Raw genomic sequence first — 15952 nt, 5'->3', positions numbered from 1 at the left:
ATGTCAGTAATGTTTATATTTGAACACCTGTGATTGTGACTGTGATTGTGACTGTGATTGTGACTGTGATTGTGACTGTGATTGTGACTGTGACTGTGATTGTGACTGTGATTGTGATTGTGATTGTGACTGCGATTGTGACTGCGATTGTGACTGTGATTGTGACTGTGACTGTGACTGTGATTGTGATTGTGATTGTGATTGTGACTGTGATTGCGACTGTGATTGCGACTGTGATTGCGACTGTGATTGCGACTGTGATTGCGACTGTGATTGCGACTGATTGTGACTGTGATTGTGATTGTGACTGATTGTGACTGTGATTGTGACTGACTGAGTGTGACTGACTGAGTGTGATTGTGACTCTAACTTTGACTGTGATTGTTGTTATTTTTATTGTTGTTATTGTTATTATTACATTATCAGAATTTAATCAACAAGGACATAAATTACATAAGTGCAAGACTCACCCCAGAAAACTACAAAAATATCAGAGCAAACTACGCCTTCTGGCGGACAATATAGTCCTTGTCAGACGCTGAGGCAGCCATTCAGAAGGAAGCAACCAACCATCTTTTCCGGGTTTGCTTGCGATTACAATAATCACGTTCCAGCTAAAATAACAACTATGAACGATGTGTTTTTCTCCGTGCATTAAGAAATCGTTTCTTAAAGCAACGTTTATCGAATTTTGAGGTAAGTAACTGTGAGATGTTCCGCGATCTCGTTATTTGAGGAGTGTTAATCTTGTAATCCAACGCCAAACATATAACTGTGTCATCGCCGAAGATGCGACTTTTGATTATTATGCTTTTCATACGCTCATCGCCTTAAATCTAATCACGCAAATCAAACACTGAATGTGGCAAGTTTGTTTGTGAAAAATTACAATCCAAAAATCACTCGAGCGCATGATTTAATGATGTTTGTCAGGTGCAATAATGTTGATGAACCACTACGATCTACGATGCATTCTAAAAGTTCTTTCCATAGAAGATCTATTCTATAAATATCTATTTATTCCAGATTTTTGCACCATTCTTCCTTATTTCCCGAAAACGAAACTGAAATGAGAATAAAATCAATGTTTTCACTTTCCAGATGTAATATAAACTCTAAAAAGTCTCATCCAAAAACTCCATTTCAACACAATCATAAAAGAATTACCTGAATAAAGCAATACACATCAATAACAAAACTGTTTTGTGAAAACTAATCTGATGAAATATTGACTAACAATATTTTATGATCCAAAACAAATAGGTGGTCTTCATCCTTCCGGCAAAGTCCGGCCATGCCGGCGTCCCGGCTTTGGGCGGTGGACGTCCACGGGCGGGTCTACAGCCTGTCCACGGCGGGTCAACAATGGGAGCAGTGCCGTGAAGCCCAGCTGGAATTTAAGCGGGTGAGCGCGACTGGGTGTTGCTGCTGGGGCATCGCTTGCGACAACAAGATCTACCTGAATGTTTATGCTTCGGATGTCCCCATCCGTTTCCAGGAGGAAACTTACGAGAATCAAGTAAGTACAGTCATACCTTGAGATACGACCTTAATGCGTCCCGGGACTGTGCTCCTATGTCAATTTACCCTACCTGCCACTCTACCCTACCTGCCACTCTACCCTAGCTGCCACTCTACCCTAGCTGCCACTCTACCCTACCTGCCACTCTACCCTCTGCCCTACCTGCCACTCTACCCTCTGCCCTACCTGCCACTCTACCCTCTACCCTACCTGCCACTCTACCCTCTGCCCTACCTGCCACTCTACCCTCTACCCTACCTGCCACTCTACCCTCTGCCCTACCTGCCACTCTACCCTCTACCCTACCTGCCACTCTACCCTCTACCCTACCTGCCATTCTACCCTCTACCCTACCTGCCACTCTACCCTCTACCCTACCTGCCACTCTACCCTCTACCCTACCTGCCCCTCTACCCTACCTGCCCCTCTACCCTACCTGGCCCTCTACCCTACCTGCCACTCTACCCTCTACCCTCTACCCTACCTGCCCCTCTACCCTTCCTTGGCCCTCTACCCTACCTGCCCCTCTACCCTACCTGCCCCTCCACCCTACCTGCCCCTCCACCCTACCTGCCCATCTACCCTACATGCCCACCTACCCTACCTACCAACTTATACATTTTTCCTGTATTTTATACGTTTTGGGATCATTTCAATGTGTATACGCCATATAACAACTTTACTAACTGATGTAATTTGCCTTCTATGCTCTCAGAGATGGAATCCTGTGGATGGTTTCTCCGAAAGATTGCTACCCAGTGACCGATGGCAGTGGAGTGACATCACGGGTTTGCACCATCAACCTCCTTCCAGTTTTCGGCTGCCCTCTCAACACTGGGAGTGGGAAGGGGACTGGTATGTGGATGGGAATTTTGAGGGCGAAGACACAGAGAAAGAGGTTCGGTGTTTATACTTTTCCAAATGTAGGGTTATTTCCTTTGCTTTTTTTAAATGATGAACATCTTCTGCAGGGATGGACTTACTCCATTGACTTCCCGGCTGTTTACACCAAGGATAAAAAGTGGAACTCTTGCGTCCGTCGTCGAAGATGGCTTCGTCACAGGAGGTACAAAAGCATGGACTTTTGGGCTGAGGTGAGTCAAGAGTTAACTGTTATGTGTAATCACTTTAAGATTTTTTCTTAATGGAATTGTTTTTTTTTTTCAAGATTCCTTCACAGAAGACAACTCTACCGGATCCTTTCAGCGACATCAGTTGCGGTGGTTGGGAGATTACCGAGGAACCCCGTGGCCAACTTTCACTCTGGGCTGTTTCCCTTCAGGGGAAGGTACTTCTTCTTAATTCTTTATAACCTCCATAAGAATCAAAATACTGTATTTTCCCGCATATAAACCACCCCCATGCATAATCCACACCCTTAAAATTCCTTAAAACCATCAAATCTCACAATTTCTCGCGTATAAGCCGCCCCCCTGAATCAAAATTTCCCCTCCATATTCATAATTTTCCATAGGAAGTACAAATATCTTACTTTGAAGGGAAAATCTTATATAAAAAAACATATTTCTAAGATAATGTATGACTCAAAAGCACATTATTAGGGTCAACATTAGTAATCCATTCAGTAATAGCTCTTTTGTTACTGCAAAACAGAAAATAACCAACAAATAGTCAATGTTAATTTTCTCGACATCTACTGGTGAAAAAGAGAATAGCAAAGCTGTACATCTTGTATGCATATAAGCCATACCTTTCATTCAGTCATTTTTGTTGTTGTTATTAATAACAAATACGGCTAATATGCGAGAAATTACAGTAATACTTCTTCTTTGTGTACCCAGGTTTGGTTCCGAGAAGGTATCTGCCATGAAAATCCAGAAGGCTCTCTGTGGAATGACATTTCAATCCCTGGGGAGGTGGTCCAGATCAGCTGTGGACCCGGAGAACTGGTGTGGGCGGTGCTTTGGGAGGGTCAGCTGATTGTTAGGGAAGGGGTTGGTCGGGACTGTCCCGAAGGTAAGACGACTTCTATCGTTTTTCGGATTTTACGTCTCTAAACTTCATTTTTTTTCCATTCAGGTACATTGTGGTCTATGCTGGATTCTCCTAGTCCAGATGTGGGTGTCATGCATGTAGCAGTTGGAGTCAATGTGGTCTGGGCTTTGACAAAAGACAACAAAGTAAGTCTCCATGATGATTTCCATAGATTTACTGAGGTCAATAATGGTTAAACATGTATGAAAAATGATGATGAATGATCTTAACTCAATCACTGTTATTGTGAATTGTACATTAATACATCACTGGTCATATTTAGGTCCTCAATTCAGCTAAGTTAAGGGGAAAATATGCTCGCCACCTGTTGACAGAATATAGGAAAAACACCCAATTTTCGACTAATAAATAATATTGTACTTCTATACCAGGTGTGGTTTCGGCGAGGAGTGAATTCCCACAATCCTCGTGGCTCCGGTTGGATCAGCATGGTTGGAGAAATGCTCACCATCAGTGTTGGACTCAATGATCAGGTGTGGCTCCTCCCCCTTTCTGTCAAGTACACTGTTTTGTGTGTTTCTCAAAATAATGTATTGTGTTGTCATGTAGGTGTGGGCCATTGGCAGTGAGGATCGCGCCGTGTATTTCCGTCAGGGCGTCACGGCGAGTGAAATGAGTGGTAAAACTTGGAAGGCTATTTCAGTTCTCAGAGATGGGGATCGGTCGCATTCTAGTGCCAGTAGCCAACAGAGGTATTAATGTCCATTATTTTCAAATTTTTATATAGAAGGGGTGTGTCTATTAATTTTTGGGCTAAAAAGTTCAATTGGTGGCCGCCATTGTTGTCAATGGTAGTCAAAAAGTCTAATTTTAGGGGTATTTAAACACTATTTTTTTGTATATTTGGATGTGACTGTGGATAGGAAGAGAAAAATAATATAACTAAAGCATTTGGTTTTGCTTGTATAGTATGAATAAGCTAAAAATTGCCTTTAAAGCAGAATAACCTGGATTGGCCCCAGCGCCGTATGTTTGACACCACTTGTTATTTGCTACAGCGGGGGTGAGCAAAGTAGTCCTCAAGGGTCGATGTGGCTGGCTACAGCATTTTGTTCCAAGACAGAGTTTTGCACCAGCGGGGGTTGGGCTGAAATGAGCAGCACCTGATGGCAATCCACTGATTGCACGCAGTGGACATTAGTATTGAGGAAAGCTTTTCTCTTCTGAGGTTGGAATGAAACTATGCAACCACTGTGGCTCTTAATGGAATACTTTGACCACCCCTGTACTAGAATCACCAAAGAAATACAAATAATAATATTTGTTAGGTATTAGGTTAAATTAGATTAAATTAGATAATTTTATTTATTCTGTATTTGGGGAATTTTATTGTCACTGTAGCAAAAGGGTAGGAATACAGACCTAGATGAAGACATTTTAGACATAAATAGATAAGTTAATAAATACATAAATATATAAATAAATTAATTAATTATTAAGTGTGTTGCTGAAATATATATATATATATATATATATATATATATATATATATATACATATATATATATATATATATATATATATATATATATATATATATATATATATATATATATATATATATATATATATATATACATATATATATATATATATATATATATATATATATATATATATATATATATATATATATATATATATATATATATATACATATATATATATATATATATATATATATATATATATATATATATATATATATATATATATATATATATATATATATATATATATATATATATATATATATATATATATATATATATATATATATATATACATATATTTATATATAAATATCCATATACCTACATATATAAATATACATATATACATACACCTACATATACATGTCTATACATATACATACATATACATTTATATATAAATATCCATATACCTACATATATAAATATACATACATACATATACCTACATATACATTCATATACATACATATACATACATATACATACATGTACATACAAGTACATGCATGCACATGTACATACATGTCCATACATGTCCATACATGTACATGTATGTACATACATGTACATACATGTACATGTATGTACATGTATGTACATACATGTACATACATTTACTTGCATTTACATATACATACATATACATACATATACATACATATACATACATATACATACATATACATACATATACATACATATACATACATACACATGTACATACATGTACATACATGTACATACATGTACATACATGTACATACATGTACATACATGTACATACATGTACATACATGTACATACATGTACATACATTTACTTGCATTTACATGCATGTACATATACATACATATACATACATACACATACATACACAGATGTACATGTATAACATTCAGCCATTTCTTTTAATTCTTCTATTAATGACGTTATGCTCCTTCAACAGCGCCGGATTTTACTTCAACGAGGTGAATCCCCCTCCTTCCGCCACCAGTGACGTGGGACATGCCACAGAAAAAGACTTCACAGACGAACCCAGTTTTCCCGATGCCAACGATGAACTTTCAGAGCAGAGCGCTGACACTTCCACACCACGCGTGCCAAAAGTCACCAGCGACAGCTTCATCTCTCAGCTGGTTTCAGATCGAGACCCTGTCTCTACCCCTACCATCGTCCCACCGGAGCTCAGTGTCCCCGAAGAACCCCCAGCTGTCGATTCGGTTCCGGTAGAAAACCTAGTCGACTCCCAGTGGAGTAATGTGAATTTAGCCGAGGCGCGGGAGAAGCAAATCGGACTCTTGTCCGATTCCGTTGAGACCTCCAGCCTGTCTTCAGTAGCCACATACTCCCTCGCCATGGAAGACCATTACGGGGTGGACGAGCACCCCCTTTGGGCGTGGGTCAACGGAGGTGGCTGTTCTGTGGATTCTCATTCCCAGCCGCCATGGTTCTCTGGCGCCGTAAACTCCTCGTGTAGGTTGACTAATTCCTCCCCAGATTCTAAACCAATCATATTTACTGACAAGATTAATTTCTCCTAACTCCTATCTTCTTATTTCCATCTTTCTCATTCCAGTGTTGGCCCAGTCTGTCCAGTCCATGAGCCTGTCCGTCACCTCGGCCCAGGTTGCCGATTGGCGGAGACAGATTTATGCACAACTTAGCGAAAGGACCAAGAGAGAACTGGACGACTTCAAACATTATGAACAAGCTATTGAGCAGGTAAAAAGTGTCAAATAGTCAATTTACTCTGACTAGTGGTTGGCTTGGTTGGCCAGTTCTTGCAAAATTGAAATAAAGGCATTTACTAAAATGTTATTTCCACCTTATCTGTTTTCTTGCAAGTGTGTTTGGGTGAAGAAGGGAACCATGCAGTGGTGGCGGGACTGGAAACCACACAAATGGATCGACGTTCATTTTGCACTGGAGCAGTTCTCAGGCCCAGAAGGCAACAAAGATGGCATCATTTTCGTCTATTATAACTACAATGAGGAGAAGAAGGTGAGAAGAATCATTTTATTGTAGCCTATAATACTTCATGCACATTGACTCACTCACTTGTTTTCCTTTCAGTACCTGCACGCCTTCATCAACGAGGTGACCATTCTGGTGCCTGTCCTCAATGACGCCAAACACACATTTGCCATTTATACACCCGAACGGATTCAAAAGAGGTGGCCCATTCGGGTGGCGGCAGCTACGGAGCAGGAGATGCACGACTGGGTAAGAAAACGGATCTGGAAAATTCAGATCACTTTAAGGAGACTGTCCTAGTGTTACCCATATTTCTGTTCTGCCTCTAGCTGGCTCTGTTGAGCGTCTCCTGCTGCGACTCCAGAGGCCTTCAAGGTCCTCCTTCTAAACAAGCCATCTGGTCCATCACCTGTAAAGGGGACATTTTTGTCAGTGAACCAACCCCTGATCTTGAGATGATGCCGTACCCCACCCCCTGCGACCAGATGTAAAATTCTGTTGATTATAACTGACTCAAGTTGGAATTTCTTTTATAACTTGAATGATTTATGAGATGAGATTTAAGTGAGATTTAAGTGAGATTTAATTGACATTTAAGTGAGATTTGGGTGAGATTTAGATCAGATTTAGATGGGATTTAGATATGAGATTTCAATGAGATTTAGATGAGTTTTAGAGATGAGATTTAGATGGGATATAGATGAGATGAGATTTATATGAGATGAAATTTAGATGAGTTGAAATTTAGATGAGATGAAATTTAGATGAGATGAGATATAGATGAGATTCAGATGAGATAAGATGAGAACTTAATTTCATCTCGTATTTGGGAAATTTCTTGTTTGCAGTAGCAAGACAGACAAGACAAGACGTTGTAGACCTAGTTAAAAAATAAAGCACCACACAAATAGACATTGTTAAAAACTCTGGTCTATTTATCCAGGTTCTGGCGTCAGATCGGAGGTCATCTTCGCATGGTGGAAAGCAACAGCGTCGGCATCGTATGGGGGATCGGTTACGATCACAATGCCTGGGTCTACGCCGGGGGCTTCCATCAGAGTTTTCCCACGTGTAATGACCATGTTTACACCCAGACTGATGTCAAGAGTGTCTACATCTACGAGAACCAGAGGTGGAACCCTGTCACTGGATACACAAACCGGTATTTTCGCTGCTTTAATTAATTGTTAGGAATTGGAATACTCCTAGCATATTGTTTTATAGAAGTTTTAAAGTCACTTATTGTCCCATCCAATGTCTTTTAGAGGTCTTCCTACAGACCGCTACATGTGGAGTAATGCCTCAGGTCTTCGTGAGTGCACCAAAACAAACACCAAGCCTCCATCCCCTCAGTGGACATGGGTAAGTAAACATATACATTCAGTGGCTGACCTTGAAAAACAAAACCTATTGTACCACCATCTTTTCTCTAGGCTTCCGACTGGGCCATTGATTACGGTGTCTCTGGGGGAACGGACCGAGAAGGCTGGCAGTACGCGGCCGATTTCCCAGCGTAGGTCTCGAAAATCCTTTACCGAGTCTAACCAATCCTGGCGCCGTAATTTCTGTCTAAACTACAATTTCTTTGCAGGTGGTATCACAGTCATAAAACTATTAAAGATTTTGTAAGACGCCGAAGATGGGCCAGGTAGTCCCTAAAAACTTGTAACATAGTAGTATTTTTGTTATTGTCGATAACATTGAACTTTTATTATGAAAAAGAAAGTGCAGATTGACTACGACAGGTCCCTGGCAGGAAGTCCCGCCCATTCAACTGAGTGATGTGACCATCCTTCCATGCCCACCTGATAGCGATGTGGATTTGGTGGCTGTTTGGGCAATTAGCAACAAGGGGGATGTACTCTGCCGACTGGGAGTGACAGTCCTAAATCCTGCGGTGAGTCTGGGAACATGGGTTTTTCGTTCTTCTTCACCCTGAATGACTTTTGATATTGCTTTTGACCACCTAGGGAACGTCCTGGCTTCATGTAGGAACTGACCAGCCCTTTGTGTCCATCTCCATTGGTGCCGCAAGTCAAGTTTGGGCAATTGCCAAGGACGGCTCGGCATTTTTTAGGGGTTCTGTGGCTCCTCAAACTCCTGCAGGTAAGTGAAGGGTATTCAAGTTGCAACGAGGATGGAGATTGAGGGTGGAAAGTCTGCTTTGTGTCCCTCTGTAGGCGAGTCTTGGTACCACATTCCCTCCCCGATGAAACGGAAACTGAAACAAGTGTCTGTTGGAAGGACTTCAGTCTATGCTGTTGATGAAGATGGTGAAAATATATTGAATGTGTTGAGTATTGTATTTTAATGAATTGTTGATTTAATTTTTTTCTGATTTTTCTTGTTAAGGGAATTTATGGTACCGGGTAGGTTTGACCCCGAGTTATCCTCAGGGCTCATCGTGGGATTTTGTCTCGAATAATGTACGCAAAGTCTCGGTCGGGCCTTTTGATCAGGTGAGTGGGAAATAAATGGGAAGTTATAAACCAAAAGTAACTCTGTTCTGGTCTGGTTTTAGGTTTGGATCATTGCTGACAAAGTGCAGGGAAGTCACAGTCTTAGTCGTGGGACGGTTTGTCATCGGCTCGGAATCCATCCGTTTCAGCCTAAAGGACAGTCGTGGGATTACGGCATCGGGGTAAGGAAAGGCCTTGAAAATTCTTGAAAAGTTTACACTGCAAGAACAATCGGAAAATACAGTATTAGTTAAGTACTAGTTTATGTCGATCATCTTATAATAGGAATCCGGGTTTGCTCTTCATAATTCAAGTTTACCTTTTAAAATGGTAATTTTAGTGTATTTTTTTCCACAAAGGGTGGGTGGGACCACATCACAGTTCGAGGGAATGCTATGGAGCCCCCCAGTTTATGCGTCCCACGTCGGGAAGACCCTCTGGCGTCTGGCAACCCCGAAACTCAGGGAGAAAAAGGTCAATGACATTTTTAAGTTTAAAAAATGAGATGTTATAAACATACCGACTATGTTTTTAAATGTGCAATTACTGTATTTTATGGGTTTTTTGCAATCTTTCTCTTATTTACTGTGCAAAAACACTTCTGCTGTTATTTTCGACCAAAAATTTTCACACAATTCAGCACGTACTGTACCATGATGTCATTATAGAGATGTTTATATTATTATTTTATATAGTCAGAGGTATGTACAGTATTAGTAAAGGAAACTCAAAGTTTAAATGCACAATTTAAGTCATAACACTGTATTTTGTGCTTATGTTGTATAGATTGAATGTTTTTTTGTTTTGTTTTCAGTCATCCAAATTCGGGGTAGGTGATATTATATGAAAATAAGTTTACAATATGCCAGAAGCATCTAAGCCAGTCACACCAGATTATCTTTCAAGTCAAGACAAACAGCCCCAAGCATAGACCTCAATGATTTTCGTTGTTTGAGGAGTTAAATAAACCAATAAGATGAACTAATTAAGAGGGTTTACTAGGGTGGGTCGGTTAGCCCCACCTTGCAAATCCTTAAGTCTTAAATTCAACTAATGCTACTATTGTACTCAATTTTCTTAACAAATTCTTAAAATATACATCTTCCATGGCATGTCGAATGTTTTCTGCTTTAAAAAATATTCTCCCAATAATTACAAAACAATTAAAAAATATTCACTACAAGCAATTGAGTGAAAATATTAATAAATACATATTTATTAATCGCCGTCTTCAGTACAATATCCCACCTGAGGGTATTACAAATAATCCAACTCTTGAAACAATGTCTCAACAGACAAGTCAAACAAGTCCTTTGTGTCCACAGTGGGAGGGGCAAACACCACCAGCAAATGAGCAAATACTTCTTCATTTAAATGCACGTGTTCCCTTCCTGCATCTTGTGACAAGTGATTCTTGGCGGCTCCCCGGCACCCCCAAAAAGGCAGGAAGATCACATGCAAAAAGAAAAACCCAGCAAAAATCCCCATTTTCTCAACCAAAGCTTAAAGACAGGACCCCCTCAAAGACCCTCGATAACCCTCAAAGACCTTCAATAACCCTTAAAGACTCTTAAAGACTCTCAAAGACTCTCAAAGACTCAGAGACTCTCAGAGACTCTCAAAGACTCTCAGAGACTCTCAAAGACTCTCAGAGACTCTCAGAGACTCTCAGAGACTCTCAGAGACTCTCAGAGACTCTCAGAGACTCTCAGAGACTCTCAGAGACTCTCAGAGACTCTCAGAGACTCTCAGAGACTCTCAGAGACTCTCAGAGACTCTCAGAGACTCAGAGACTCTCAGAGACTCTCAGAGACTCTCAAAGAATCTCAAAGAATTTCAAAGACTCTCAAAGACTCTCAAAGACTCAAAGACTCTCAAAGACTTGTGACAGGACGTTTGGTCGCCGGTCTTTTGGTCGCCGGTCAAATGTACTTAGATATTAAACAGTACTTGGACATTAAACAGTACTTAGTTATTAAACTCTCGTTCTTAGATAATAAACTAAATTTTGAGAGCTGGCTTCAACAGTAAACTCTCTGTCACCATTTGACCGGCGACCAAGAGACCAGCGACCAAATGTCCGAGCACCCAAAGACTTGGCCCAATTATGTTTAGCCTTCAATGTGGGTTTTTTTATGAAGCGAAGTCCAGTAGAGTTGCATTCAAGTCCACTACGATCCCACAGAGTCCTTTTCTCGACCACCAAAGCTAGAAGAACCTCCAAATCCAGATCCTCCAGCCTCCCCAACCGCTAGCTAACTTGACTTAAGCTACGCATGTGGGTGAGGTACTGGGTAAGACCTTCCTCGCCTTCCTCCTCCAGATGTTTTTGATAGCACTGGAGGAGCTTGGCGGCGCTGGCGTCCGATGGTACCTCGCCGGCCGGGAGGTCTCCTGACATGTCCAGGATGATGGAGGTCAAGGCCTTGATGTAGTTCTTTGCCAGGGTCAGGGTCTCGATCTTGGAGAGTTTTTTGTCCGTCTTCACGTGCGGGATGGCCTCGCGTAAGGCTTGGAAGGCGTTGTTGAGTTTATGCATGCGCTGGCGTTCGCGTTCGTTGCTCTCCAGGCGCCGGACGCTACGTTCCTTGGTGGCCGAGCCGTGGGAACGGCGCCGACGGGCGCCCCCAGCTCTCGGCCGACCGCCCTTCCGGTTTCTCAGGGAACCCCTCCAAGTGCCGCCGATCCTGTCGGAGGCTTCCGAGTCTTCCTGTTCGCTGGAGACTGCTTCTGCTTCGGTGTCTGCTTCCAGTTCTGGCTCGGGGTCGGACCAGGTTCTTTGGGGTGTTTTCACAGCTTTCCCTTTGGACTTCATCTCGCTCGGAAGATGATCGCCGTGGCTGTGGGTCTACAAGAACAGAATGATGAGTAAAATGTCTTGGAGATCCTCGAGAACTGAGAAGGGCATGATGGGTAACTTGTACTACTTTGTAGGGTTACTGCTTCCCTCTAGATGCCATTAATATGGAAAACATATCTAATTCAGAACTTTGTTAACATACAGATCCTACTCAAAGACACTCAATCAAACCACATTGATGTACAATACCAATTTGTAGTTTTTTTTATTGTTGTCTAGAAGTTTTTCTACCTTTTTCATACACCCATAAAGTATACAGGGACAAGCTCAACCTGTGTCAAGGGTAAAAAATACAAAATAATAATAAAAAACATGTTCTTTTCCTGAAGGTGAAAGTACTTTTCCCCCTACAAGAGTAATGACAGAAAAAATATTGACTTAAGTAATACAAATACTTAGAAAGTGGGTTATTTAGTCTATATATTTTACTGTATACAGATACATTAGTCCTGTAACATTTCCACCATTTAAATAATAAAGCATTTGTCCTCTTAACCATAGAAAAAAACTGCAATATTTTCCTGCTATTTCATGCTTACTGGTTTATTTCAGCCTATCAAATCCGAGTATCCCCAAATTACCCACTCTTTCCCTGCCTGGGATAGTCTCCAGCACCCCCCTGAGAGGATAAGTAGTACCAAAAACGAATGAATGAAGATAAAGCAAGCTCTATTTTCTATGGATGTGATTTCTACCAGGTGCTGTCCCTGTCCTTTGACACTTTGAGGCCTGACCAATGAGGACGTCTAAAGGTTTGTGCTTACGTACCGTTTTCCAACGTCTCCAACTCAAACACTAATGCATCCTGCTGTATCTAATCAGTGGTTTGCAGTGTGAAAAGACCACCATGTTTCCCCCCGCCTGCACCCCGGCTTATCCTCCCCCGTTCCCGAGATAAACTCAATTTCAAGGTTAGACTCACAAACGGTCCTCAAACATGACTAATTCAAACTTACTCAATTTAGGTTTGAATATTGATTGTTTGCAGACATTTTGGCTTGACAAAATCCATGGATTCATCTTTAAGGACCAGTTTTAGAGCAGGTAATGTATAAAAAAGGTGTGTTAGAGTCTTACCTGGGATAAAATGTTTGGTTTTGTTTCCACTGGTTGTAGTTCACTGGGAAAATGTGGCCTGGAAATCAGCTTTTGGGTTGACCATCATAAGAAGATGAGAAGACGCTGGAGCAAAGTGCGGCGCATGGCAGTGCGGCGGTGGACGCTCGCAAATGTCACTGTCACATGCGAGGGACCTGTGGCAGAATGAGGTACACGTCGCGCTCCTCGGCCAATCGTATGGCACCTTACAAACATAAACTCCGCCCCTACTCTCCACCACCTTTTGATGGGCCTTTTATACAACTGTAGCAAAAGCCAATTCTTTCAAAAACTCAAGTAGAAGACTTTTAACCTACATTAAATCCATATTTTGAAGAATTAAATGTATAAGGCTTGTTGATATTTCAAGGTTAAATGTTTATATTTCTTGCATTTTCCCATTTTTTCGCTCCAAATCTTGCACAGTTGGAAAAATCAACAGAACATAGATAAAGTACTACATCACCCTTCTTTAATATGGACACACCCCTTCTTTAAATAAATGTAAACAAACCTAGACTGTTAGGCCTAGAGGGCTACTATCTATGACGTTGAATAAATGTTAGAAAAATACACTAATACCTTGAGATAGGAGCTTGATGTGTTCCACAACAGAGCTCATACGTCGATTTACTTATTTCAAATCTACCTTTCTCATAGAAATTAACTAGTAAATACAAATTAATTAGTTCCCACCCTCTGAAAAAACCCAAAGACAGAATATTACATACAAAAAAACTATTTTATTTTGTATGCTCGTATCTCAAAATTTCTCTCCTATCTCAAGGCAAATATTTGCTCTAAATTCTACTGGTATCGCAATTGTATGTTGAGGTGCTGTTATGTCAAGATATTACTATATATTTGCGCTACCTAGTAAAAGTATTTAAAAAAAAGAATTAAAATTGTAAAGTAGGAAGCAAATACGTTGTTTTCAACAAATATAAAAAGGCTACTACCTGCTTTTTAGAGAATGAAATGTAATTTAGGATAAAATAGCTAAGGAATGATCTTTTTTGTTCTCTTACAAACAAAAATGTAAGCTTCTACCTCAGGAAAAGCCTGATGACAACTTTATTTAAAGCTACAACCCAACAAATGACAACCAAAACAACTTGTTCATGCTAGGCGGACTATAAAATAACGTACATGGCAAGAACCAAATTTCCTAGTCCTCGATGAACATGTTTTTGTGTGTCGGACTGATCCTGCCAAGTTTCCCCCTCCTCCCCAGGTACTCTGTATCTAATCAACCCAAACTCGCTCTGTGGAAACATTATCTACTAGTTTGCGTTTGTTCAGTTTCTAACTAAGTTAGCCTGAAGGCTTTACACTGTTTATTTTAGTCAAGACCGCCTTGATAAATGCTGAATACACTCAAGTAATGAGGCGTGTAAACACAAGGCTAAAAAAAAACAGTCAAAAACAAAAAAAACATTAAAGAGATGAGTATATCTCAATGTTTATTAGCCAAAAACATTCGGGTCATGTCACAGCTCGGGTCCAAGGACGGCTTTGGATGCGAACCAAAGGGGCAGGGGGGGTGCTGGAAAGGTACCAGGAGGTCTTACGTAAGCGAGTGTGTATTCACCGAGTGGTGGCTAATCGTTTCATGGCCGCTCTGTGATGTCACGGCGAGCAGGTGCCCCGAATCCATCAGATCTGGACTCCTTGTCACTTTTTCCATCAGGTCTGAAAAGAAAAACAAGCGTAGGCCGTATGGGGTAGAAAATAGAGCCTGGCCTTTATCCGGGTAGGTCGAGCAGGCAGGTGGAAAAGTGCAGTTTGGCTGGCAGGGTTTGCTACGAAGGAGTAAAAGTCAGGGGATTATGGGACTAACCTGTTATCTGGTAGGTCAAGGTCATGACATGCTTGAGGGGGGGCTTATATGAGGGAGAAAACGGATGTTGGTGTTGAGTTTATGGTGGTGAGGTGGTTTGGAAAGGGGGGGATTGGGTCAGGAGTTTTTATTTTTTGGGTTGCAGGTGTAATGATGACAAGTATTCACAGGGAAGTTGTGTGACTTTGTCAATGTTTAGTTGATCTTATGCTAGTGTTTGTTAGCATTTGGTTTGGCGAACGCTAACGTTCGTATGTGGAAAGCGGAAAAATATTTTCTTTTAATTATTTGTTAGAAGGATTTTCAGATGTTTAGAGGTGGGAGTATAGAATTTGAAGTTTGCGTTCGTAAAAAATATATTTCGCTGTACTTGTTGGGGTTTGGTTCAGGGGAGAAACTTTGCCGATCTTTAGGTCAGCAAATATCTGATTTAATAAGAGTTAAAAAGCTAGTTGTGCATGATGTTTTTTCCAGACTTTTGTGTGCAGGAGGGGCGGCGCTAGGAAAATATTTATGGGATGTGAAAAGGGGAGGAGCTTTTATAGAGGCGCCGAATGTTTTAAGATTAATCCTTCGCAGAATTACATGAAATTCTGCGACAATTTTATTCAAGGACTTTCCATGCAATATTGTGAACAGATAAAACATAACTAAAATATAGAGATAATTTTTTGAAGGCGATAATTT

General features: G+C 40.8%; 2 protein-coding genes across 2 annotated transcripts; one reads left to right on the top strand and one right to left on the bottom strand.

Moving 5' to 3' along the window:
- The first annotated feature begins 552 nt into the window (after window positions 1–552).
- tecpr1a (tectonin beta-propeller repeat containing 1a) lies at window positions 553–10456 on the top strand. Its single transcript, XM_077739480.1, has 24 exons — window positions 553–696; window positions 1264–1519; window positions 2238–2420; window positions 2494–2616; window positions 2691–2810; window positions 3325–3499; window positions 3563–3663; window positions 3910–4011; window positions 4088–4230; window positions 5981–6507; window positions 6611–6756; window positions 6880–7035; window positions 7108–7257; window positions 7338–7495; window positions 7952–8170; window positions 8274–8370; window positions 8442–8521; window positions 8600–8656; window positions 8731–8905; window positions 8979–9114; window positions 9189–9281; window positions 9361–9467; window positions 9530–9649; window positions 9827–10456. Exons 2-24 carry the CDS (start codon window positions 1295–1297, stop codon window positions 9947–9949), a joined length of 3516 nt encoding a protein of 1171 aa, XP_077595606.1. The 5' UTR covers window positions 553–696; window positions 1264–1294; the 3' UTR covers window positions 9950–10456.
- Window positions 10457–11348: 892 nt separating this feature from the next.
- bhlha15 (basic helix-loop-helix family, member a15) lies at window positions 11349–13576 on the bottom strand. Its single transcript, XM_077739168.1, has 2 exons — window positions 13405–13576; window positions 11349–12315 (listed from the first exon to the last, which is right to left on the bottom strand). Exon 2 carries the CDS (start codon window positions 12280–12282, stop codon window positions 11719–11721), a length of 564 nt encoding a protein of 187 aa, XP_077595294.1. The 5' UTR covers window positions 12283–12315; window positions 13405–13576; the 3' UTR covers window positions 11349–11718.
- Window positions 13577–15952: the final 2376 nt, after the last annotated feature.

Source organism: Stigmatopora nigra, chromosome 18 (genome assembly GCF_051989575.1).
Source record: "Stigmatopora nigra isolate UIUO_SnigA chromosome 18, RoL_Snig_1.1, whole genome shotgun sequence".
Taxonomy (NCBI): Eukaryota; Metazoa; Chordata; class Actinopteri; order Syngnathiformes; family Syngnathidae; genus Stigmatopora; species Stigmatopora nigra.
Note: the sequence above shows the minus strand (reverse complement) of the source record. Positions and strands in the feature narration are given on the sequence as shown.

What these genes read in the sequence shown, in the direction of transcription:
- bhlha15 (XM_077739168.1), bottom strand. Translation starts at nt 12,282, where the DNA reads ATGAAGTCCAAAGGGAAAGCTGTGAAAACACCCCAAAGAACCTGGTCC.
- tecpr1a (XM_077739480.1), top strand. Translation starts at nt 1,295, where the DNA reads ATGCCGGCGTCCCGGCTTTGGGCGGTGGACGTCCACGGGCGGGTCTAC. An exon ending in GTCACTGGATACACAAACCG is followed by an intron (nt 8,171 to 8,273) that starts GTATTTTCGCTG and finishes AATGTCTTTTAG; the next exon opens with AGGTCTTCCTACAGACCGCT. An exon ending in CATCCCCTCAGTGGACATGG is followed by an intron (nt 8,371 to 8,441) that starts GTAAGTAAACAT and finishes TCTTTTCTCTAG; the next exon opens with GCTTCCGACTGGGCCATTGA.